This window comes from Drosophila pseudoobscura, chromosome X (assembly GCF_009870125.1).
Source record: "Drosophila pseudoobscura strain MV-25-SWS-2005 chromosome X, UCI_Dpse_MV25, whole genome shotgun sequence".
In the NCBI taxonomy this organism is placed as follows: domain Eukaryota; kingdom Metazoa; phylum Arthropoda; class Insecta; order Diptera; family Drosophilidae; genus Drosophila; species Drosophila pseudoobscura.
In genome coordinates, this window is record NC_046683.1 from 17,873,560 (window position 1) to 17,900,771 (window position 27,212).

At 43.5% G+C, this 27,212-nt stretch overlaps 1 protein-coding gene across 4 annotated transcripts; it reads right to left on the bottom strand.

Moving 5' to 3' along the window:
- Nucleotides 1–358: 358 nt before the first annotated feature.
- csw (protein tyrosine phosphatase non-receptor type corkscrew) lies at nucleotides 359–25,729 on the bottom strand. Of its 4 annotated transcripts, none has more exons than XM_015185953.2 (11): nucleotides 25,521–25,729; nucleotides 24,770–24,957; nucleotides 24,584–24,710; nucleotides 5,767–5,929; nucleotides 4,740–4,919; nucleotides 4,562–4,679; nucleotides 3,576–4,495; nucleotides 3,409–3,499; nucleotides 3,149–3,338; nucleotides 2,594–3,075; nucleotides 359–2,510 (listed from the first exon to the last, which is right to left on the bottom strand). In XM_015185953.2, exons 1-11 carry the CDS (start codon nucleotides 25,532–25,534, stop codon nucleotides 2,359–2,361), a joined length of 2,625 nt encoding a protein of 874 aa, XP_015041439.2. In that variant the 5' UTR covers nucleotides 25,535–25,729; the 3' UTR covers nucleotides 359–2,358. The 4 variants fall into 4 exon arrangements, with proteins under 4 accessions (XP_015041439.2, XP_015041440.2, XP_002133867.3 ...); XM_015185954.2 differs by lacking the exon at nucleotides 25,521–25,729 and adding an exon at nucleotides 25,015–25,031; XM_002133831.3 differs by lacking the exons at nucleotides 24,584–24,710; nucleotides 24,770–24,957; nucleotides 25,521–25,729 and adding an exon at nucleotides 12,014–13,664.
- Between the last annotated feature and the right edge of the window lie 1,483 nt (nucleotides 25,730–27,212).

Below are 27,212 nucleotides of genomic sequence, written 5' to 3' on the forward strand. Positions count from 1 at the left end.
TACGTTTCGTTTGGATTCGAGTGGTTCCTCTTTTTTGATACGTTTGACGAGTTTTATTGGTGTTATGTTCATTTTAAGGCTTCCGTGGTGTGTACTTATAGTCCAGAACTGCTAAAGTTTCATGAACTGCGGCCACAGGCCAGGGTACAGGGGGGCAAACAAAAATTGGGTGGAGTGGAGGTATAGGCATTCCTTATATAGGAAACATTAAGCAAAATTAACCATGCGCATCAAGAACTGAAAAGTACAAATTTCAGAAATGATAGATAAATAAATAATATTCGTTTATCGCATATAAAATGTTTTATTTTATGTATGTATGCATAAATACAAATATAATTTTGGTTTCTTTTTAGTTGTTTTTTTTTTTGCGTTTTTTTCTGTTTTGTTTCGTTTGTTGTATTTTTTATTTATTTTTGTTGTTGTATTGTTTGCAAGATCAAGATGAATAACAATTTAAAGCACTTACAAAAGCATAAGATAAGGTAAAATAAGGTAAACTAAAGAATATACATACATATGTTAATTATTGTATTTTACTTATATTGAGGTTCCTACTCAACTATCCATATCTAATCGATTTGTGGCTGCTTTCAAGGGTGTGGGCTCATCTTTCCTATATATAGGGGCTTTTATATTCTCGTTGATTTTCAGTTTCTGATCTCTCTTGATCTTCGATTTCTGTTTCAGAAACGGGGCAGCTCTCAAGGTACACACGTTGTACATATATTGAGTTTGATTCTGTTTCAACCTTCTATACTTTCTCTTGAAATAAGACCTACATATAGAACTGAGTACTTGAACGCAGAAAAAAAAAACAGAAACAGAGAGAGAGATATGTATAGAGAGACAAAAAAAAGAGTGCTTTTGAGAGAGATAGAGAGAGAGATAGGGGGGAAAGGTAGAGAGACAGCGACAAATACACAACTAGAGTTGAATTGCAGAAGTGTCGGCAAACACGATTGATCCATTTAAAATGTAACACCATTCTTAAACGTTATAAATTATTATCGAATACGTATACAACACATATAGAGATATCGTAGAAAAATATGCAGTGGCCTACAGCTCACACATACATACACTCAACAAGCGCTTTACGCAAAACATTAACAAAACATTGTGGGCATGCATGGCTGACTGCAATTTCGAAATTGTCAAACAATTGGTATCTAAAAGCTGCTGTTTACTTCTCGTTCTGCATTTTTGAAGAGGTTGAAAAACGATCTCAGTACCGGTTTTTGCTAAAACGTTAGTGAATTCAAAATTTTCTTCTAGGAAGTTTCTATGCAAAGTATATTATTATATAATATATGTTTTGCACTTTTGCATATAATCGGTAACTGATATCAACTGTAAAATGCGTTAAAGAGGCATCTTTTGATTTCGAATACGCTCTAAGGTTGGTTATTCGGTTTGAAACACATCTTCGGCACGTACATACATATTTGTGTGCATATGTACATCCTACACATTAAGGTGCTGCCCAGCTGCATCTATGCGAAACAATTGTAGAATATGCCAGGAGGACAGCAGCTGGTGGGTGTACAGATGTGGTTGTAAGGCGATTATAGGGCGGATAAAGTACATACATATGCACATCGAGATATCAAGCTGTGCAAAGGCTATGCAAAGTAAACGTAGGGACGAACATGCTCTCTTATTTGTAGTCATCTGTTGATGTCTGTCCTCGCCATTACTGAAGTCCCAATCAACGGTTTTCTTTTCGTTTCTCCTGCTTTCCTATATAACTATCCTTAATCTCTTTCGTTTCCTTTTGATTTACTTGCAAGTCCAAAACTTGATTCCCTGTCTCCTTACTCTTCTCCTTTGTTGGTATACTTCGCGATCCTCTCTTCGTACATCGGAACTGCTGCAGCTACGCTCATGTTACTTCTCTTCTTGTTCCTCTTAAACAGCTACTACATATATGTACATAAAGATGCCTGCGCAGGGCGGGGAGTTTTTTGCAGTTGTGTGCAGGAAAGGAATCTTTTGAATTAGAGTGGGGGGAGGGGAGTCCATTTTAAATGTAAAGCGAGACAATTAAATAAAAGTACATACATACATATACAACTAAGAATTACACACAAATTAAAAAATATATTTATAAAGCTACAACTATTACAAAAAAAAATCAACACACACACACACACATACAATAGTAACACGATTAAAAGGGAAGGGGGCGGGGGCCGGGGTGGCAGGGCGACTTTCTGTGCGCATCTTGGGGGACTGGTGCGGGGGGAGGAGCGCGGACGCGGACGCGATCAGGGGTCTTCGATTGGCGACGTTCTCGGCTGTCTATTGCGATAGAATTAACGATGTCCCGGGCACGAGGATTCAGAAATTCATTTGTCATGTTTTTCGCGGCGGGGGCGTCGGTGGCGCCGGCCCGGTCAGCGACGCGGACGCTGGCGCTGAATGAGACTGAGACGCAGCGGTATAGGATGACGCATGGTTCGGCTGGCGTAGGCCGATCATGTCTTTGGGAATGTTTTTGTATTTTGCTGAAAGATGATGGGACTGGTGAGCAACTTGAGTATACCGGGGCGGGGCCGGGGCCGGGGTCGGACCGGCTGCGACTGCTTACCTGATCCCGCTGGAGCCACCGATTGCTCGTCGCGCTGGTGTTGCTGCTGCTTCAGCGAGTCGCTGTAAAAGTGCGACTTACGCATGTTGCCGTGCCCCAGTCCCAGGCCCATGCCGATGCCACTTAGCAGCCCGTTCAAGTTGCCATTGCTGCTGTTGCCGCTGCTGCAGATGCTGCTGTTCCCACTGCTCCCACTGCTGCCGCTGCCGCTGCCACTGCCACTGCCACTGCTGCTGTTGTTGTTGTTGTTGTGGTGGGTGACCGATCCCGGCAGCGGGGGCTGCTGCTTGGAGCCATGTTTGTTCCCGGCCATTGCCGCGCCCATCCCCATCGCCATGCCCAGTGGCTCCCCTGTCGCCATCAAAACAGCTCCTCCTCCAACTCCAGGCGTCGTTGGTGCTTTGCTTGGCACTAAGCTTATTGTAGAAATTGCTGGTGGTAATGGAGATCTTTGTGAATCGTTGCCAATCTCGCCCGTGTACCTGGATAAACGAGCCGCAAGATTCGCTTTAGTAAATGTCCCTGGACTCCTGGGCTCCTTCAATGGACACTCACTTGATGTTGGTGTACTCTCGGCCGACCTGCAGGCTCTGCTCCTCGGCCCGCTTGCGTGCGATCAGCGTCTGGATGTAGTGCTGGACCGCGTAGTAGACGAACTTGTACTGGGCCTCCGTCTGGACCAGGCCCGAACGCTGCGACCGCACCATTTGAATGGTGCGCTGGATGTCTATTTCTGTGTCCAGTCCTGTGCATAGACGGATGGGAACGGAATTAGTTATACGCCGGCTGAAGGGGAGTCTATGTCTATGGCTCACCATTACGCACGATCTGGTCCAGGATCATGTCGATCACGATGAAGGTGCCCGTGCGTCCGATGCCCGCCGAGCAGTGCACACAGATGGGACCCTGCCGAAGGGACAGAGAGAGAGAGAGAGAGAGATATGGTAGTGACTCTTCCCAGATAGTTGTATCTTAGACTTACCGGCTTTTCTCCGGCCTGAGCCAGATTGCTCTGCTTCGTATTGACGTCCTGCAGAAAGTTGAGAACACAGCCGGGATCCGCGGGCACACCGTGGTCGGGCCAGACCTGGAAGTGGTAGTGGTAGATGCGCCGCTGTGGCTGCTCCCGCCAGGAGACGAGGAACTCGCGCAGCGTGTAGTCGCTGGTGGAGTTCTCCGAGACGCACTGAATGCGCGCGGAGCCGAACTGCTCGCACTTGCCCTCGTCCGGCCAATAGCGGGCGCACTTTTCCTTGCCGCGCTCGTACTCCTTGGTGGTCATTACAATGACGCGCGTGTTCTCCTGCCACACCATGTTCCAGAAGTCCGTCACCGTGTTCACCTGCTGCGTCAGCAGGCACCCCTGTGTGGCGATGTACGTCTTGAACATCTCCCGCTCGCGCTCCCTCTCCCTTTCCCGCTCCGCGATCGTCATGGACCCGTAGGTCGTATCCCCGACGTGCTTCTGTTTCAGCAACCCAACCAGGCACCCGGCATTGGCACCAGTCACGCTGGTGGGGGTCCCCGGAACCGGACTGCCGTTCATGCCGCAGCTCCCCCCGATTCCGTTGGCGGAGAGGGGCGAGGACTCGTTGCGCTTGTGCTTGCTGAGGGAGTCCGACTTGCGGGTGCACGTGGCGCAATTGCTGTACGGCAGCGTGGCGGACTTGACCGCGCACTGGACGCAGGTCTTGTTCAGCAGCTGGCAGTTGGGGCAGCTGCGCTGCGTCTGCGCCGCAGTGCAGGCCGGGCACGAAGGGACCGAGCTGTTGAGGCTCTCCGACGAGCTGCTCATGTTGTACAGGTCCCCGTCAGTGGGTAGTCGGATGTAGTTGGCATTGATGTACTCCGCCCCAGCCACGCTGTGCTCGACGTCCAGTAGCTTCACCCGCGTGTGATCATCTGTGGGATGGGCAGAAAGGGGCTTTTAATTATTCCCCAGAGGGGCTTTGGGCATGCTCCACTTACATGGCAATATGTTGCGGTAGCGGTTCTTCAGACGGTTCTCCGTTTTGTAGCCCTCGTTCCGGGAGAAAGTGTCCCGACTGTCCTGCTGCAGCGACTCAAACTCCTCCCAGAAGCCGCCCTGCGTGTGGAGATACATTTATATTTCACCTCTTATCCTCAGCTGCAAACCAGGACTCACCTTGACCAGCTGCTCCACGCGGGCATTGATCCCGGCTGCCGTGATGCGGGTGGCGTTAAAGGGCTGCCGCAGGTGCACCACTGTTCCGCACGTCTCCACCATTGGATTACGCTTGTAGTGATCGATCAGTTCCGAGAGTGTGGCAAAAGATTCCCCTCCGCCCACGTCGTACTTCTTGTCCTGGAAAAGGGTATGAAGCAGCGAATGTAGTGGAATGTCATGACACTATTAACTAACAACTAATATGAACCCAAACGTGACTGCAATGTCGAATAGAAGGAATGGCAAAAACTGCTGAACATATGAAACGGCCAGTTTGTCATGTAAATGGCATAATTGCAACAGAGACAGAGACCGAAACAGAGACCGAGACAATAGCCGCAATTGGGGTTTAGGTGATTTACACGGCAGCTTGAACTGCTTGCGCACGGCCACGAGGTGCTGTTGGAGCCACTGCGGCTTCCTCGGCTTTAGTTTTGCAGCACTGGGTGACAGGTCACGCATATACCGCATATACCGCATATACCCCATATACCGCATCTACCGCACAAACCGCAATCCCGAGCATTGAAAAGTTCGAGAAAAGCTGCAGCGTAGAACAAGCTGAGAGCTTTTGTGGTGGCCACAAATGACACACCGATGTTTGGCCATAGATATCGGTTGACACCAGCCGATACTCAGAGCGAAACCCACCGACAGACACACATACGTATACAGTGGAATATCTCTGGGCGGACAGCCCCTCGATGGACATAGAACATAGCCATGGACAGCTAGAAACTAGAACAGCAAAGAGCGCTCTCCGTATATCTGGAGATGCGGAATGTGTTTTCGTGTATGACGTCATAAGCCTCGTGCATACGGCCACATGCAGCCGTATGCAAATCGCAAGGTCGTTGGGGAACTTTATGACCTCTCGTTCTGGCTTGTTTTGTGTTTCCATCGATTTGCATTCGACATTGTTGGACTCTTCTTGAGGATATATGAAATATATTTAATATACATATGTATGTATGTATGTACATACCTGCCATCGAATCATGACATGCGTTACTTTGTCGTCCGTTCGAACGGAGAGAACGAAATCACCAGGTTTGCTTTGAGATTCACGGACAAGAAAAGAACCATTCTTGCCCCGCTCCAATATCAATTTTTCCGCTTCCTTGCCAGAAAGATTGCCATGAAACCATCTGAAACGACAAACAAGCAACAAATTCAAGGATTATAATCGGTATCGGTATCAGTATCAGAATCAGTATCATTTGTGGAACAGGAGCTGCAGGGTTAGATGCGCGTGCTCTACCTAGTAATGTCGTATCCGCCGCTGCACCGACTCGATTGAACCACTAACTGACTGAGCGACTAAACGACTGAGCGACTGACTGTTTGACTGCTTGACTGCTTGACTGCGTGACTGAGTGCCTGAGTGCCTGACAAGCGACTACGTGCGCGCTCGAATAGCACTTACAAACTATACACTCTCGCCTTTATAAGAAGCGTGCAAAAGCGGAAAATACTAGCACCTCCAATAACAGCAGAAACTATTGCTATGTACGTAGTAGGAACCAGGCAGCGCAAATACAAATCGAATATAAGCAAATACATACAATACCTATATGTACATAGATACATTGGTACGTCTACTCGTATGCCGACACAAACATACACTGACCGAAACCGACTGGCACAAGCCAGCAGCAGCCCGAAGAAAACAGTCAAATGCAAGGCAGCAATACCAGAAAGGCAATCTTCGGGCACTGAAGTGGTGGATACCCTTCCAAATCGATCAATCCCCTGGCTATTCTTAGCGATCGATCCCATCTTTGCGGTTCCACACTTCTAATGTCTGCAGTTCTGACCAAGGTTTCAGGCCGATAAGTCTATTTTAAAGCAAATTGATTCGAATGCTCAAGAATGGGTATGTTTTTCTTGGCATTTGGTTCCATCTTTGAGGTGAACGCATCCGTGCAGAAAGAAACATTCTACCCTTTGCAAGGGTATTATAACCACATTAAAAGTGGCAGTAACACGGATACACTATTTGGAAAAGTGCAAGTTGAATCGTTTCTAGTTGGGTCTTGGACTTACATATAAGTCGACCCGCTCTGGCCTGGTCTGGCTTGTGCTTATAGACAGACATGGACGTAGAAAGCCACATGGGTATGGACAGAGGGGGTCCGATGGCATGGGGTGAATTTGTGATTGAGCTCTCGCTGTGAACGTAACACAGAAAACAAAAGCTGAATGATGCCACAGTTGCCACTGAGCAAAACAGCCAATCTAACGGAATTAAAGCCATAACGTCTGATGTACTAAAGATATATTTTTGAATTTGAATTGAATCCAGGTAAATTCTAAAAGTTACAGTCCACGAAAGTCTAACAGGAGTTGCTTGACTGAGATGACAAGATTACACCCCGATATTTTACTACAACAAATACGATACGACCTTTAAAAGCTCACAGCTGACGGAGAATGGAACAAATATTTTTAAAAAATTATCGATAGCCTTAATAATGTTTTAGATGCAATAAAAGTAATTAAAGGTTTTTATGTTTCAAAATTATTGTTTTGCCCAGTGTAAGTCGAGGGCCTAAAGAACTGTTCGTTGAACTGCTTTACATGTTCAAGCAGTGGACGCAGTTTATTGGAAATAATGGTACCAATGGTACCCTATTGGGAGGCCAAGCTTGAGGGAAGATTAGAATATTTATAGGATTATTAATGAATGAAACAGGGATGTAGCATGGTTTGTTGTATTGATTTCCCGTTCATTTCGGATATTGTTTCAGAGAGTTAACTACATGCTTTACTTATGATTCTCTCTATGTTTTTCCCATCTCCCATGACAAGTGCGATGAGATCAGCCTTAACGAATAACGCAATTCGTCTCATATCAGCAGCGATATCAAGAGACAGAGAGAGAGGGAGAGAGAGAGAGAGTATGCGGCTCCGACAGCAATTCTGGAGCTTACTGTATAAGTTACATACATATATACTGACGAGTACCGTGTATAAAAGGAGAGCTGCGGCCCTTGCCGCGGCTCACAAACGTTCCCGCTCGTTGTATGCATTCGGGCATCACTACATTGTGCGTTTTCGAAGAATAAATCTCCGAGCAATAGGAGCGATGGCAGCAAGGACGTGCCCACCGCTGCTCCAGTTGATTGTTGCGGTTTTGTTTTGGCTTTGCCTTTTAGCACTTTACATAAATAGCACTGGCTCAAAAAACTTGCTTTGAATTTCATAATCGACCATGTGCTATGCTTACGCTCTTAGCTGTCTTAGCTGGGCTCTCGAGTTCGTCGCCTCTAAGCCACAGTCGTGCAAAAAAACAAACAAACAACCAGAGGGGGAGGCGGATAGCTACAGATATTAACGGATGTACAGACATCCATCGACTGTCCTTAAGCCGGTTCCGATTCGGGGTCAGAGATACAATAAAATATGTCATCGAGTGAGCAAGGGAGACAACTGCTCATGTATTATGTATGCGGCAGCATAGAAGTGCTCGGCTCAGCTTTGCCGATATACATACATATGCCGATAAGTATGTACATACATACATATGTACCTCCCCCAGCCCACTAGTTATATTAAATGCTTTTGCTTGCTAAATCAATTCATCTTCCGTGTGTGTCTGTGAGTGTTAGTTTGTGTCTGTGAGTGTGTGTGTTGTTCTCTGTACTATTAATAGAAATTCATGTAGAAACAATTAACATTACATTAGAGCGTATCATACACTGCCGTGCATTTCAATGCTGCTTTTCTATCTCGCCTCCCCATCTCGCCCTGTATTGTCAGCCTGTTACAGATTCAAGGTGGCCTCCAACAGCAAACACACGCCCGGTCTGGTCCGCTCCGATCCGGTCGGATCTTGAGAGCCGAGTTTGAATGATACAAATGAAAAGTCGTTTATTTTTAGCAAAACGGAAGTTTCCATGCACTGCTTGCAAAATCGACTCTGGCATGGTCGAAACATGCACCGCTACTGATCCGACCGAGTGCTGTTTGGTAATACTACCTATGAAAGCTTCTATCAGAGAAGCCAGTCTGCTTGGTCAATGGTCAAGATGATGTCCTGCTTCAAGATTATAAAGTAGTTCATTGGACAGCATCCATGGGGCCAAAGGTAATGTATTTAAATTTTCGTTCTTGCCAAACGCATATCGCGATTGTTTATGAACTGCGCATTCTTCTAGATTAGCACATTTCTTGGGCCGAAAGCGCGCTTGAGCTAGGGAAGCTTTCAGTTTTCGATCTCAGCTTTTTGGGCTGGGCGCGCACACTGCCAGCTGAGTTGAGAAATGATCTGTTAGCTCCATGTCCGTCTCTTCTCTGAGCTTAAAAGCTGTCGCAAGGAAATGATGCAGAGTTTTCTTTGATGACTTTGCAAATCATTTTTCGCCATAAAATTTCTGCCGACAAAAAAAGCTTTCAGAGTTCTCGGCCAAGCTGTCACCCGTGACGTGTGTTTGTTTTTTGTCGGAGCTTTTCGAAAAGGACTCGCCTCCGATCAATGGCCCGGCGGGCTCTTATTTGATCTGATCCGTTCCGCCCATATTTCTGTAGATCTTTACTTTTAGCATTGTGACGATAACACACACAAAAAATATTTACGGCCCTCAACTCGATTTAAATCGGACCGACTGATTGGCGAGTGAGTAAATGACAGCCGACAAAAATATCCAGATGCATATGATGTGCATATACGAGCATCTTCAAGTACGTCAGTGAATTTCACAACTTTTTGGTTCACTTACAGTTACACTTACAGTGACAGAAGTAACGACCACAGTATTTACAAACGAAGGAAGCTGCGGCCCATTCATGAAAGCGCCGCCTAAGGTCAACAAACAGATTTCATGTATTTATATATACATATAAATAAATAAATACATATGCAAAACATATGTATGCATACATTGTGAATCTTAGTATGAATATTGTGCTTATTATATAATTTCATGACTTTTGTCACAGGTTTGTTTCTTTTTTGTGTGCCAACGCACCTCGAAAGGCGTCAGAGAAACGGGTTGCTGGGAGGGGAACAAAAGAGTGAAGTCGGGCCGAAGCCGGCTCGCCTTCATTTAATCAGCTCTGACTGTGACACTGACTCAAAGGGGCGCGCGCACACTGTATAGAAAACTGTTCTAAATGCTCCGAGCGTACTAGTGTGCGCGCGCCTTTAGGCTGGAAGTTAGCCCATGTTTGCCCATGACTACCCCTGCACTCTAGCCAACCCAACCGCTAACTCGCAAGCAGTTCATGGAGTGGAAACATAGCTGTACATAGCTGCTGTTGCAGTCAGCGAACTTCTTGTTCTCGCTTAGCTGCTTCTCGGAGAAGTTGGGGCTTTTACCTCGGTAAACCCTCTTCGTCCAGGCCATTTCCATGTCAGCCAAGCTCTTTGACCGAGCTCTTCGAATTAATTTGCACAATTAAACTGCATATATTGTGCAATGGAAAAAGGCAAGATGCCTCACAAATCATCTCGAAGGCAAAGCAGAGAAATAACGTGAAAACAAAGGACAAAAGCAAACCAGTCGATACGTAGTCGGAAAGAGTTAGGATGAGAATGGGATGATGGAGAGTTGGAGACGTGATACGAAGGGAATGAACTTAACTACGACTATCGGAACGAGGATCAAGAATAGCTATCGATTAAATGATGGATGGCAGAAGAATACAGCAATATAAGCCAAGATAGAATAATAGGATAGAAACTGGGTAACGATAGAGTTTGATGAGATGGGAAAGGAGTTCGGAATAAGGTACACTGTGCATAATTATCGTTTGCCAGAGAACCCCGGAAAAACAAAACAAGTTAAGAACCCAATCAATATCGTATGCCGATATAGAAAGTTGAATTCATTTGGTCATAAACCAAACCCAAACTCAGCTCCGAAAAATAGGAGAATTTACGGGTACACAAGGTGCATATGTATATATAAATTTGCACAGACATATATGGGTAAATTCCCGGGAAATTTGCGATTTTACCAATCTTAGATAACCCGCACAAAAACAGAGACCGAGACAGAGCCCGGGACTAAAGTAAAGTTAAGAAGCGGAATGGAATCTGGGACGGATGACTGACACAGGCCAAACATTTGGACGGCTGCAGATAAGAGAAGAATCTCTCCAACAGAGCACCCTCGATCGCTCTGAAATAGGGCAGTACCCCATACTATTAGCCCTAATCTCTCTGGTTCCATTTTGGACCCAATTTATCCAAACAATCCAATGCGAAACTCTAAATAAAATAACTTGGAATTTAATACGTGAGTGCGGGAGTCCAGATAGCACAAAAAGTGGTCACATTCAATATATGTAAGAAGAGACATGGCTCTGTCTCTGTCTCTATCTCTATCTCTATCTCTATCTCTGACTCTGTCACTTATTCCCCTTCCCTCTCCACGGGGAGCACTCGTTCATAATTATTAAATTGCAAATTGACGACTTTTTTCCTCTCCACGATCCATGTTGTTTTTGTTGTTGAATTCTGTGCGTAAATATTTACTCAATTTGCGTGGCAATTTTGAGCACAGCACATGACAATTTGCGTTGTGATGTTTATGTGGTTTTTGTTGTTGTTTTTCGTTTTTTTGGCGTGGCTTCAACTGTATGTGATAGGCCACCTTATTAGGGCTAATGCTAATGAGGGGAGGTTGCCCAAAGAGTCTCGACTCGTTTGGTACTCCGCTCACACATCCACAGATGATTGGGATGGGGGAATGTCGCGTTTGCTTTTCTGTTTCTGTTTTCTTGATCGTTAATGCTTTAGTTAAATATACTCCAACTTTGCCTGCCATACTCATTCATTCCTTTGCCTTATTCGTGTAAATTATCTTGACGGCCGTCTCTGGTTCTATCCCAACTCTCTCATGAGCTGCTATACCTCTCTTTTACTACAATTCCATTTCATTCGATTCTATCAGTAAATGACCTAAACGCCTAGTATCCTTTATCTGCTTTGCTCCTTTACTTGAACTCAATTACCATTGCGAATGCTTTTACACATTTCGACCCTCAGCGAACTGCTTAGGCTTACACTCATTCATTCCTTGAACCTGCTTGAACTGCTTTGAATAGACAAAGAGCGTATCTTAATATCAAAACTAACCCACATAAGCACATAAGTGGTAAGTGGTATCTGAAAATTCGTATCACCCAGCTCCGTCCCACCCCCACTTTGGGAATCATTAAAATTCACTTTCGCACGCGCCTCAAATAAGTTAATCGCGTTTCACAGGCCATTTCTCCGCACTTACGTGTATCCATAAAGCTGGACGCGCATGTGGGCCAGCAGCACTAAGGTGCTGGTGGAGCAGGTGCCGCTGCCGAGGACCGCTGGAAACTGGGGAGGTGCGCTCGACCAGGAGGTGGGTGTGGCGGGATAGGAGGCCACCAAATTTGGTGGGGTCAGTCGGTGCAGGGACTCGGTGGATGTGGAAGCGGAGGGCGCCGATGACGCCTGGGCCGAGACCGGACGCCGTCTGTTTAGCTGGTGGTGGTTGTTGGTATTGCCCCTGATGATCAGAGCCAGCTCATCGTGGCTCATGCACTCGCGACTCCCCATTGTAGTGCTTGCTGTGGTTGTTGCTGTTGTGGCTGGTGCTGTGGCTGTTGCTGTTGCTGTTGCTGTTGCAGGTGCAGGTGCAGGTGGTGTGGTTGCCTTAGACATTCGGCATTTGCCCGATTTGGACTTGGGTCTGTCTCTGACCCTCTCCCTGTGCCTATCTCCGTCTCCGCATCCTCCGGCACTTCCGTAATGCGCCTGAATGGCCCGCTCGTACTCAAAGTTTCGTTTTTTATTGTATACGTTGTTGTTTTTGTTATTAATATAGTTATTATTAAAACTATTATTATTATTATTATTATTATTATTATTATTATGGCTGTAGACTTGTTTCTCTTGTAATTTTTGGTTGACAACATTTCCCAGTGAGCTGGACAGCTTTTCCAGGCATTTGTTGAACAGCATCTTGCCGTGTCTTTGGCGCCTGAGCACTTTCCCTACACAAACTAAAAAAATGTACACAGGAAAAAAACGATATTGTAATATTCGAACAGGCACTGAAAATTTCCACTGTGGAATAACGCGTCGACTGTTGTTGTTTCTGCTGTTGTTGGGGGTTTTTTAAATGACTATTTTTATTTCTTTTTTTTATGTAACTAGTTGCACACCGATGTAAAACTAGAATTCTTGTTCTTGTTCATGTTTGTTTTTTATTTGTTTTCGGTTTGTTTAGCTTTTTTACTATTTATATTAGTCAGTTTGATAAAGGGGAAAAATGCATGTATGTACTCGAATGGAGTTTGCTTTTGTTTATTGCACAATTTTCTTCAAAGCCAATAACAATTTCTTCTGATACGAATCGACTTTGCTCGTTGCTTGAGTGGCCAGTGCTGTGGAGGTGGATGCGGATGTGGGAGCCGCTGGTGTTGCTCTGTGGGCCTCGTCCAGACGAGTTTGTGCCGCCATCAAATGTTCGAGGACAAATGTGGCCGAAGGCATAATTCGCGGCAGGAAATACACTTTACTGGGATTGCAAAACTTAGCCGCTCCACTAAACTGCTTGGACTGCTTGACCGATCTTTACACAACGAACACGATTTGTACAGTACTTTACGCTTGCTGCCGATGCTGTCGGCTTCTTGCTTGTTGTGCGTGTGCTAAACCGTTGAACCGCAACTCGAGAATGAAGCTCCAGCTGCTGGGTCTAAAGCTTTTTGCCTCGTTCTTGACGTTGTCTCTGCTGCGTTGCTCTGACACCTCGCTCTCCGTCGCTGCGTCGCTGCGTCGCTGCGTCGCTCTTTGTATCTGGCTCTTGTCTCTCCTCGCACACTCTGCTGTTGGAGATCGCTTGAATTGAGTTGGTGAGTGTTCTAACCGCTCGCACTCGCACTCGGGCTTGGGTATGAATGAATCTTCCCTGGCTGTGTCCAGCGCTTTTGTTTTAAATCACCGCAGCGCGGGCTAACCCTTCCTCATCCACACTTCCTCCGCCCCATGCCGCTGATCGTTGCCCTGTCGTTGTTAGGGGTTGTTGTTTATTGGGTTTTTTTTTTCAATGTGCAAAACAAAATACGTTCCAAAAGTCAAAGTGTTTGGCTGTGGTGTGGGTGTGAGTGCGGGTGTGGGTGTGGAGACCTGCTTGTTCCTGCTTATCGCACTGCTTGCGTGCACTGCAGCATTTGTCAGGCTATTTGAAAGGCTAACTAAACTGCTTGCTTGTGGAAAGTTGTCTAGAAAGTGTGAGTGCACGGCCTGCACTTTAACTGTCCAGCCACCTTGTGCTCGATGCTTATGAGTGATGACTGTAACTGTCTTGTTACACACTCCCGATGAATCACCCTCCCCGCAATCAGAATCCGAATCAGATTCTGAATATATGTACATACATACATATGTATGTATGTATATGTACATATATGCTTCGAAAGGCAAGCAGAGAATTAATTCGAATCTAAAAATGGTAATTTCTTGATGTGTGTTGGCTTGTAAGACGAAGCTTTAAGCACAGTACATTGCCTGCCAGCGGAAATGAAATTGAAACCGAACAACACAATTCTGACGGCCATTTAGGCAAGAAAGGAGCAGGGGAGGGGCTGAGGTGGCGAGCGAAAGAGATGGCACTAGTGCTGGCCTAGCTCTCTTACAGCACAGACGTCAGAGGAGCGGACGTGCCACGCATTTTTTTCACCATCAAAATTGGACGACGTGCGACTGCCCCATCGATCCGAAGTGCGATCTTAGATACACCTCCACACGTCTAACCCCCCTCTGCCCACAATCTACCTGCGGGTGGAATGAGCTTTTATGACGAAGTTTAACTATTTTTTTGTTTACCATTTTGCATCGTTTCGTCATCGGTTTTTCGCTGGAAGTGAAACAGAAACAGAAATACACACGAAAATTATGAAACCTGGAGAATTTAAGGTAGACCTGAGGTAATTTGAAGACGCCGAGCACGTGCTCCTCAGCTGCCCCCTCTCTTCGCACTACTCGCGATGAGAGAAGGACTCGATCATCGAAATGATGGATTCCATTACCAATAAAATATTGGGACTATCGACACTTTTTTTAAAAATCTTTTATCGATATTGGACCAGCTATGAGAATCCGGTCACTTTTAATCCCTGAAACGATACTACTTTTGGCTAAGGAATACGGTTATTATACATTCGCACAGTTACGTTTACTTTCCATATATACTTGATTATTATCTGATTGGAAATAGTTGATTTAAACGTGTTTAATCATTCCTTTCCTTCTTAGCACGAAATTAAAATTTAAGTGAAAAACAGCTCGCATTGCACTACACTTTAAGTTGTGTCAAGTCCCTATGAAAAAACCATGCATTGCACTGTGTCCTCCTGATGGATTCCACTTATACTATGTCTTCATGTCTATGCCTATATATTTATCTATGCTTTATTGCACCCTATTTTTCATGCAGTCAACAAAGCGACCGCGCCTTCGTAAATTATCTTCTAAGCATTGACTAGAACTGATTTCTTATCTAGCGTAAAGCAGTTAACGTGGCTCTTAACCATTTTTTGCTTTGTTCTGACTATGCCACTCGAATATTCGTTAATTGATCCCTTCCGGGGGGTTTTTCTTCTGACGAGAGAGTCTCGTTCGCTCATCGTCATATTCCGACGTTCATCATCCTATTTCAAACTAGCAAAGATCATCTTCATCATCACACATTTCATAAACACATTTTTGTTATCGTTTTCCGATATGAAAATATCAAATTTATCTGGCATACCTATCTAGAAAAATATCATTTTGAGTACCTAACACCATACCTAGTACCCGATACTCGAAGAGAATAGGGGTAAATCGAGTTCGTGTAGAGGGTAGAAGGGTTTCCTACTCAGAATATACATGATAGGGAGAGAGAAAGATATTCAACGGACGGAAATAGCTAGAATATTGGTGATTGGGTGGAATGGGGAGCGATCGGAGTGCAGGAATTATCATTAGAACATGAATAGCGTTCGCGATCGCTCTCTCGTGGCACCGAGTTGTACATATATTCGTCAGACTATGAACTGGGGCGACCTTTAACAGGTATTTAGATACTTTATCGATATTTGCACTCCGAAATTTACGATACAGTCTCACACGCCCATTCATCATCGCGAATTGTTCACATTCTGTTTAACCACATATCCCTCGGGATTTACGATAACTGTAACATATGTATTTAAATACACATATACTCAGTGATCTGTTGGGGCATACGTGTGTCTTGCACGTAGCACTTTCCAAACCAGATCAGCCCATAAATCGGCCGGGGATTCACGGCTATTTTTATTATTTTAGCCTTTAAGCCAAGTAGATCAGATCTGTAGTCAAATTAGATCTGTTACAAATTCCAACTAGTTATGAAAGTAAGAGGGAAATGTATTTACTGTGGGATTGTGTGACCCTGGAGGAGGACGATGAACCTAGAAAGAGCCGCATATATTGGATAATTCCATACTTGCTGGAGAAAATTCAATGTTTATTATTGCATATTTTCTAGTCCTCCCAAAATATTTCTATATTTCGCTATTGCCCAGCAAAATACTGTCGGCCTTTCCTGTGTTATTCCGTATTTCATTTCTCTGATCCCTCATTTGGGGCTTTTTTGTGCTTCTTATTCTTTGACGGTTATTTAAGCGAGGGATTTACCTGAATAAATAATTGCCTGAAAGTCGCATTTGCGGTTGCCGCCCAGTCGCAGACGTTCGTGATGCGAGCTTTAAATTGTCATGCTCTGGGCAGTTAAGGATACTAAATATAACGATTGAACATTAAGACCCACGTACATACGTACATATGTGCATACATATGTACATACGTATGACACGTACAGACCTATGGATGCGTACGAGTGCATACTATGAAGATTCAGTATGTCCAAAGTTCAGTTCGAGTCGAAAAAAGAAGGAATAAAAACTGCAGAAATTCCTCAGGAAAGATTGTAGATAATTGGAGAAATGTCAGACTAGACCCATGAAAGCTCAAAGATCAGTGAGCGATTCGAGACTACGAAATACCAATCCCAACTCAAGTGTCACTGATTTCTGTTCACCCGATCCCTTTAATGTAATAGAGACTCGCTCAGTTTATCCACTAGACTCGGTTTACTCTCTTCGAAATGGCAAAAATTCCTTTAAATGTTTATTTTTATAGGAAGGGACTACGATATACATATACGTATGTATACCTTTTGTGTATTTTTTCAGTTGGATTAGACTAAACATTTCAGGAATAATTGTTCTCTAAGTGTAGTTCAATTAAAAACTTTAAAGTCATTCAAAGTCAACGAATCAATGGGACTAAAATTGTACAACAAAATATACCCGTTGTATTTTCGCAGCGTAACTACCCGTCACGATCCACACTCAGCGAATTGTATGTTTTATAAGTATAGTTTTAGTTTAGTTTCGTTTCGAAAACACTTCAGTTTGATTGGGAGTGGGATTCTGGTACGGGGGAAGCACGGCGAAGTACAGTTTTCATTAAGTCGAGTCGGGTTGAGTAATTACCCAAGTGGCGTCTGTATAATCAGTGTCTAGTCGTAGGGTGACAGCTTGATCGGACGGATCATAGCTCACGGGGATATGTCGTGGAGACGAGACCTCTCCGTCTTATGTTGGAGGTATGTAGCTGATGGAATTCCTCAGGGGTCTGTCCAATCGAGAGCGGACAGTGTGTGGGAGTGTATACATATATGTACATATATTTTCACAATAAATTTTATTTATGTATATTTCTATAGAGTATTTATTTTAGCTGTAGCTGCTTCTCGGCGTGCTGCTGCCTTAGATATAAATATACATAGATACAAAAAAAAAAAAACGAGGGGGAAGTTGAGCTGAGATCGAGATACACGTCTAAGAGCCACAGCTCAACGTGCACGGCATAATTTGTCGGCCATTTGTAGGCTTGTCTTAATGGTGAAAATTGAAATCATTTAACATTTCAGGCACTTCAAAATCGGATAGATAGATGGGAACTGCGATGCGGTGCGGTGCGATGCGATGCGGTAATGGGGGCTGTGGGTTGCAGTGATGGAGTAGGTGAGGCACTATTCAAAACGCCAGAATACAGCTTGAGAATATAATTGATGATCGTCAGATTTGTTTTTCCGAGGAAGCTCAGACCGAGCAACTGCTCGGGTCGGCAAAGCAGTCGAAGAAAGCCGGCGAAACTAAAGCAAACGAGCAATTATCATCTTTAATTGCCACAATTAAATGAGCAAGTAAATAAACAGAAATTGTAGTAGCTGCAGCAGCAGCTGCTAGAAGCTGCATCTCATCGAATGATTTTCCATTCGCTTTCCAATCGGAATTCTAATTCGACCAAAGGTCAAGATCAATGCCTGTTGGGGGCACCTAAATGCGAATGAATGCGAATGGGGATTGGATTGGATTGTGGATTGTGGATTGTGGATTGCCCCAGCGAAATTGAAAGAGAGAAGGTCGCACATCGAGAAAGTGGCTCATGTCGGGGATCCACTTTCATTCAGAACGGTCCAAGGCAAGCCATTCTAATTTTTTGTTCGTCCAGCATGGTTACAACTGATTTATTTATCAAAAGGCAATTATATTGTATTGATTATCTTCAAACATAATCGTGCGAACAAAATACCGATCCCGCTTACACCTTATAAAGAATGCTACCCGTAAATATGTCCACATGTATGTATGTACTACATAGAATTTACTATCAAGTTTTAGTTGTGGTTCTTCCGACCCACGTTGGCTACCAATTATGTTCGCAATAACATCCCAATCGAATTTCATTCGATGTCATCCAATACCCTCCCTCCCTTGACGTCAATCGACGTTTTAAGAGAGCAAATCAAAATTATATATTTCCGGACTTAAGTATTACTGGACAAAACCTTCTGCAGCTATAAATAAACGAGCTCAGGTCGCAGCGCCTTAAAAATAACTAAGCCAGACGGGCCGACCCAGAAAACGTCACAAAGGGGCTTGTGGGGCGCTGGCTGATGGAACTGTTAACGTCATGAACAGTACATGACGGGGAGCAAAAATGAGTACCTGTTTGTGGGTCTTGTATTTGGGAGGGCACAGAATGAAATTCAAGGAATGAAATGATACGAAACTCCTTCACTATCACTTTTGTAGAGTTTTATCTATACTTGTCGTATCCTCAAAAACACCTAGATTTATCACGTTCATTGACTTGACTTACTTTGTGCGGAAAGTAAGTGGTTTGAGAGCTTTACAGGTTTTTATTTGGTGCATCCCAAGTTTCATCCTGGAGATCTTTGAAAGTTCTTTCCTGAAGTCCCTATCTGTGCTATTAAGCCTCCTCCTCAGTATGCCTTCGCCAGAGGGCACACATTGCACGATAAAGAGTGTGTGAGAGAGAGACAGAAAATGAGTAAGCGCTTTGAAGGCGTTGCGAAGCCAATGCAGTTTCATCGGTTCCTTGTGGCTATAATAATAATCCGATCTGGTCGATCGCTATGATTCTGAGTTGTTAGTTTTCCCGTATTTTCAAACTTTTGCATGCCACAGATTTTCGTTCTTTGTGGGGGCGGAAACATTTGATATTACAGTGTGATATTACATAAGAGTCTGGATACAAAATTTGGCTGCTCTAGTTCTTGACTCTGAGATCTGGGAGTTCACGACGGACGGACAGACATGGCTATATCAGCTCGGCTATTGATGCTGATCTAAAAAGTATATAATTTATGAGGTCGGAAACGCTTCCTTTTGGGTGTTACACCCATCCACTTTCTTTTTAAGTATGGGGTTTAAAGAAAGCCAACAATACAAAATGGAGAATCTCATTCTAAACAATTGGCATGATAATATTGCGAACTTGCGGGGATTCCGAACGTATTTCCAGATCCAACTGAAGCTCTAGCATTTGTACGCAATGTTTTAAGCGAGTCGAAATATAGTCTATATATGTATGTATGTATACTTTTGTATGTATACTTTTATTATAGCCAATAAAATCGAGAATTTATTCTTTTCAACTTGTTCTCGTGTTCTTTTCCAGAACTTAGCATGGTCCTATAAGAAATCATTTCCTACCGTTTCCTAAATGTTGCATTTCATAACTCTGAATGAGAAGGAAAATAGCCTCCAACGGCAGCCACACAGATTTTAAAGCATTAGCAAATGCACGAATTGGTCATAGTAATATATGCATATAGCTTGGAGCGGGTACTCCCCGGTGGCCGGGTTTGATCAAGGCAATTCGAGTTCTGCCTGAGAAGGGTGGTGGAGAGGAGCCCCAACCAAATATAGACTGCCCGAGGAGGCGGTCCGTAGACATATGCATGTACATATGTATGTGCAATGTACAGAGTGAACGGGCGTGGACATCAGCAAACGAGGTGGCTGACCGTTAGTATGCTTGAAATGCAGCTCACGAAAAAAACGGAATGGAATGAGATTGAATGAAATTAAAGGGTTTGAAACGAAACGAGACAAACGATGACAGTCAAAATAAGATATCCACTTAGAGAGGGAGGGGACTAAGAGACACGTATAAAATATGGATGGACTTAGAAGGAGAAGGAGCTGGAGATTGAGTTGGACAACAGGCAAAAATATGTACAATAAATAGAGATCCAATATAAAAATAGCAATAGCAATGACAGGTAACAGCAATAAGGAAATGAACAATGCATAGCACAGTGATCCAAATGGCCCATATTTTGGAAGAAAACCAATTTATTTTCTTGTGATATTATTTTCTAGTAGAAATTATTTTAGCCGATAAAAACGGGGCCACAGCTTAGCGTTCTATTCGTTTTCCAGGAGGCTGGCTAGCCTGTTACGGCCGCTCTTTAAGAATGCATCCCAGACACCACAATTCCGTCGCGATATCCGTCGCAAGTACGGGGCCTTCCACTGTGAAGGGCACACCTAGGATGCCTTCTGCTCGTCCGCGGGCTTCTACGAATCTGACGCATGTGGTCAGGCCGTTCTCTGCTATTCCACAGTTGGTGCATAGCGCTTCCTCCTCGTGGCCAAAGTAATGTGGCTACTCCTTGATGCACTCATGTCCGCTAAGAACCTGCGTAAATCCGAACGTAAGTTCCCATGCCGCCGGATTGCTGGCATGTTTCAATGTTGGGTATTAGTTAGTGGGTCCAACGGCCAGATACCATACTATCCCATCTCTACTTAGGGGTTTTTTAGAGATTTATTCCTCGCCCTGACCCTAGCCGTTCTAACGTCTGCCTGTGTGATGGCGACTTTCCTCTCCTTGTGGCTTTCACTGGCTTCCATCGTTGCGAGCTCGACGGGTGGTTTGCGGCTATCATGATGGCCCCTGTAGAGACTGTGCGGAAATAACCCGCAGAGCTCCATGTCTGAAGTCTGACTCCATTCTCTTGGTGTAACCTTTGACGATCGTATCCTGAGCCCATCCTGAGTATCGGCGCTGCGTATAGGATGGAAGACTTTGCAACGTTGAAAAGAAGTTTCCTGCTCGTTGACTTTGGGCCTCTATGGTTTAGCATCATTCTAGACACTGTCATAACGATGCAGGTGCTCTCTAAATAAAAGCCGGGTGTCAAGCATGACTCCCATGTACCTAATTGCTAGTGTTGACACAATGGAGACTCCTCCTACGGTTATCCTCGCCGTCTCCACATGTTTCCTGCTATCGCTTCAATTTCGTGTTCGGCAAGTTCGAGCCCAACCAGACTTAGCCAGGCCTCGTTGAAGATAATCGCACAATCTCGGCTCCTGTTGGAAGTCCAGGCGCAGGATTCCATCATCCCCGTGGGTATGTCCAGAGTTTCTTCCTTGTAGTGCCCCCTCGAGGGTTGGAACCAGCGATTTTAGGAACCAGCAGGACACGGCCCCTGGCATTCGTTGTGGTGGACATCCATTCCGTAGCCCAGGCGCTGAAATCTCCTGATATTGGCGACGCACAGTGGGGCCTTCGGTCCAAAAATAACTTCTAAACGAAATCAGATATTTTCATGAAAACTTTAGTCAGCTCACGAACACGGCGCTACAATTTCTAGAAGCTTTAGAATAACAACATTTTGAATATATTTTTTGATCGATAGATACAGTTTAATGGTCAAGTTCGCTAACTAAAATAATGTTTTCATCTCCTACGCGTTGGTTAAGTGTTTTCCTGAGGCTCAAAAGCAGATCATCTTTGCTGTCTTGCTTTTGCTCAGTCTTGCGTCTCCATTCACCGATCTTCGGTAGCTTTCGGCGAAGTCTGCGTATCTGCCTCTCTATAGCCGGGTCTCCTGGCTGTTGAGATCGGCTGCCGTCTTCTGCAGGTTGCCAATCTGGAATCAGCTGTTTCTCGTACACTGGCGTATGTGCCTCTGACTAGTGAACAGTTTCGAGAGGACCTATTTGGCTTACCGCGTCCGCCAGGGGCTTCGAACTTTGGACTGCTTAGCGTTTCAGATATTTGGTGCGCTAAAGAAGAGGCTTTCGATTTAGGTGGTGATCTTATCTTTCTACCTCCATGCCTCTTGCTTTTTTAAAGTCGGTCGATAGGAGGCGGATCCCACGCTGGCTGCCGCCCTTTCTCGGTCCCTAGGGCTCCTCCGGGAAACCGCCTAGGCGGAGGTGTGAGCCCCTGGTATATGAGCGTCCCGAGAGTGGGTCTGCCCCTACGTGCTGGCAATAGTAATAGTAATGGTAAGCGACGTTTTTTCGACTTTTTAATGCCTGAAATCCTTGAAATAACCCCCATAAAATCATTACAGCACATAAAACATAAATTACAATGGAAGTTCTGTGTCAAATGGATCGTACATCTGGTAAGCATAAACCAAAGAATAACGAAAGATCAACGATTAACGCATTCATTGTACCTTCTCCCCTTACATAGTTTACATTTAATTTTATAATGTTTATTGTTTATTATCTCTCGTCTCTTTTGTTTTGAGATACTTGTTTGTGATTACAGTTGAAGATTTACTTACTTTTAACTTTAAGTGAAGTTCATTTTCTACTCTTAACATAAATAACTTGACTTGCATCCCGAACAAATCAGAAGAGTACTCATTGATTTCGTCTCTGAAATATTGTTCTTTATTTAAGTGTTTGCAAAATTTGCAGGAAAAAATTTAAATGTGGAACAAGGCTTGGGAAAAATAATAGTAGTGAAATTGGGTGTTTTTTTTTTTTTTTGCTGAAACGATTGAACAATGGCTCTACGCATTTTTGAAGAACCGCCGCGTTTTACAGTTTTGAAAGTATATTTTGTAGAAAATTCAGATAACCACGGTAATCTATCATACTAACGGCATCCACGACCAAAAAGAAAAAAGTCTTGGACTCGTCTAACAACAAAATATTCCTCAAGTCAATTTAAGTTTTGCCAGGAAAAGTACCACCCTGGACAACCCTGGTTTTTTAACCATTAAATTATAATCTCTCGAATTCTTCGAACGTCTTAAAACCTGGTCTCCAAATTACAAATTTTTTCAAATCCGCAGCAGGAGCAAAATGTTTTTTGCTTGCCTCTTGTAGGGGATTTCTGATCATTGTAGCTGAACAGCCAACGAAAATATGCAATCTGGATAATATTAAGGTATCAAATGTAAAGTTTTATAGAAACTTCGACTTTATTTATTAAAAGAGTATCAAATTTGCATTTGAAAGCATAATATTTCCCAGACGGTAAGCTGAAGCTAAAACGTTTAATAGGCCGATTAATAACAAAATTCATTATCTTTTCCATAATTGCAAAGTTCATCAAAAATTTGTTGTATGTAAAAACAAAATTTAACCAAACAAACCCTATCCATAAAAAAACCTTCCTAGTCTATAAATTTTAGAGCCCCTAGTCTATCAGAAATATATGGTTTCGATTCGATTTCGTTCCACAGAGTAATTAAAGTAGCTTAAAACATACATATTTCCAATTTAATATTGCCGCAAGTTGTTCGTCTCAATTTTGAAGAAAAAAACTCTATCCTGAGCAATGTTTTGTGGGGTCCCCAAGATCGTTTCGTAAAAAGAGTCGATTTGATTTCAAATTGAATTCAGAAAGCCGCACACACCTGCGATAAATTCGACAAGTTCCTGAGCAGCAGCCAGAAAACCCATTAGCAAACGTGCATCAACAACAGTCCATGGACAGCATTGCATTAACAGTTATTAACTGTTAAGTGCAATGCGCACTTATGTATGTGTGTGCACATAACAGCGGGCGCATCAGCAGACAGCGAGTCGTCTGCCATACATGTGTGGACATGTGTGTGTGTGTGCGTCTTTTCGTTCATAAACAACATAGTAAATAATTCGTCAAGTGTTTATTTACTCCGGAATACAACTACGACTACGAGTACGAGTATCGTATCCGATTTCACAGATCGAAGACGCGTGACACAATCAAAGTATAATTGAAATTTCTCACAGAACAGCTGTTCGCTGTCAGATTAGGACGGGCCCTAGAAAAAGAGGCGTAAGCAAATCAAAAAGAAATCACTTGAAAGGGATGGATGGTCACGGCCCTGCACAAATCATCGATATCAATTATGAAAAGCCGGGGGAGAGGCTTTCCCATTTGCATTTGAATACATATTTCATTTAGGCGTTAGTCGGAATATATATGTAGATATGTACATAAATCATTTTGCATTTAAATATTTTGAATAAATTGTTGAGCATCTGCCTTGCGCGGACGCACATCAAGGAACCATTAGAGTTGGCCCAGGACTCACAGTATTTTTGTCATAGGCACTGTATTGGGTGCAGGGGCAACATCTGCACATTGCTTCGGTGATCAAAAAACACACAGATGTAGCTCCAAAGCCCATACCATACCATTTAAGGGAACGTATGTAACTGGGACTCACCTTTCCGTGGTGGGCTCTGCACATATCAGCGGCTGCTTCAGCTCAATGGCCTGGCCATTCTTCTCCTTCAACTCCCCATTCTCCATATAATATTGTACCAGTTCCGGCAGTGTGGCAAACTTTTCACCTGCAAGGTCGGGGAAGGTTAGAAAATTCCTCTGATAGCACTTGGAGGATACCACTTACCGCCATAGAGATCAAAGAAGTCGCCATTGTTTTGGATTTTGATGTGTGTAACCTCATTGCCACGGCGAACGGAGAGCGTGAAGGCGCCTGGATTCGAGGAGGAGAGACGTGCAAGAAACGAGCCATCAAAACCTTCTTCCTGTAGCAATTTCTCAGCTTCGATGCCAGATATCGTTGGGTGGAACCATCTGCGCGGGCAAACAAAGGATCAGCAGGGTGAAAGAGTCAGTCGTTTGTTTATTTACTGCTGATCGTTCATATCCTGAATAATATTGTATCTACATACATACATATGTACATGCTATTCCATCAAACCTCATTCTCATTCCCTTCCCCAATCTCGCTACATGGGCGATTTGATTCGATTCAGTACCCCAACCCGTGTCGGACCCACGCCAGCCCCAGCAACAGCTGTAAGAGTAACAGTTCATTGGGATGCCCCTGCTTCTTTCCCATTGCTGATGATGGGGCGGGAGGCAATTCTCTTGCACTTTGTTGCACTTTTTATCTCAAAAATGTTGTTTCTGCTTCTTTTTGCCTTTTGTATATACTTATACATATGTAAATAGCCCAGTTGGGAGCGTGTGCCGTGTGTGCGTTCCAGTGTGCGTGTGAACGAATGTGTTGGGCCCTGGGCGGTGGAGACGGCGAGTGTAACGTGTGTACATATGCCATGCACACTCGCCTGTGTATGCGTGAGGGCGTGCGGGTGTGTGTGTAAGTACATGGTCGTATTTCTTATTGGATTTACCTTCGCGATGACATTTTCTTATTGAATGCGCACTTAAAAAATAAATTAATGGTACACCAAAGGAAAAAAAATGAAACTTATGTCTATATGATTTGTTTAAACTTATTTTACGGTTGGATTTGGATACAAAAAAAAAACTATGGATAGGCTAGGCTAGTCGTAGTGATGGAAACTATCGACAGCCTTGCCTATCGATAGCTATCGGCCATAGAGCGCAAAATTTTTTGCCATTAGCACCATTTGCGCCAAACAGCACTCGGAACGCCAATAACAGCACAAAATGCAATGTACAGAGTTGAAGGTTACTAAAAACGACAGGCACTAACCAGCAAAGTAAAAAAATTTACCCTCAATGCGTGTAACAGCGCATTATGAAACTATTGACTATTGAATCGCACAATGATGCCCTCTAAGAAACGGATTTTTATTTTGACCATAGGCCAAAGCATGGTACTCAGAACAGCCAAATTTACCATCGAATCAGGGATGATATTCATTTGTAAACGATAAAAATGCATGCCTGTATTTCAATCGACGGAAACCTTTGCAGCAGGCGTTTTGCTGACGAGTACTACGATCAGCAAATAAATAGCCGATTAATACTGGAAAGGCAACGATACATACTGAAAAAGCAAAAAGTGTGTATTCTGGGCACGGTCAGAATGTAGAAATATTCAATCTTTCGTCAACAGAAAGAAAAGCAGGCACAAAAAAAAATGGAGAGAAGCAAGCGAGAAAGTGCCAGCCGGCTAAATTCAAAAAGACAAATTTAATCTCGTTAACTCAGTCAAATGAAAGTCGATTATATGGATTATAGGACTTACTAACTCTATACCCGGTAGTCATTTGATTGTTTAATAATTAGATGAAAAGCACGTTTGCATTTCTACTCCGCAAGAATAGATATTATGTATCCAACAGCGCCCACAAATAGTACATTCCGGCTTGCTGTCATTCAAAATTTGAATTTTTAACTGACTTTATTTGTATACAAACACTTAACAGTGTAACATCGAGCAAAATATATGGTATTATCAATGGATGGAAATGGAAAATATAATTCCTAATAAGGCCCATAATTGTTGCTTGGTGCTAAGATTAATGTTGCCAATTTTTCGTTTTCAAGATCTGAAGTGGCGAGAAGTGGCGTAACGGCGATTTCAGTGAAAATTGGGGCAATATTTACAGTACTAAGCCGTTAGACGAGACAGGGCCATTTTTCTATGATTTCTTTAAGTAATTGAAGGTGGAAGAGTCTTTGTGGAAGAACTTTTATCATAAATCATCATTCTTTTAGAAGATACTCATAAGGGAAAGACCGAAAAAATAACGTTTGATGCTTTTAATAGGTCTTAAAATCAAAGTAAATTAAGTTATATTAAGCTTTCACCTTACCGAACTGAGTACCAGGTAGAATAGTAATTTTTGAAATTTGTTTGCTCGTTTTGATTTTCGCATGCGGAGCAACATTGGCGACCCAAGAAGAAGAGCCATATTCCATGTGCAATTTAGTAAATATCCATTCGTTTGCTTTTTGTTTTTTCTTTTATTATTATAAAGCGTGACAACATATGTACGTATGTATTGTTCACATATACATAGGTTTATATAGAATCTTAAACATTTATGTAGTTTCTCTGTGTGTTTGTCATTTTTGTATATATCTATATATATAGGCATTTATGCATATTG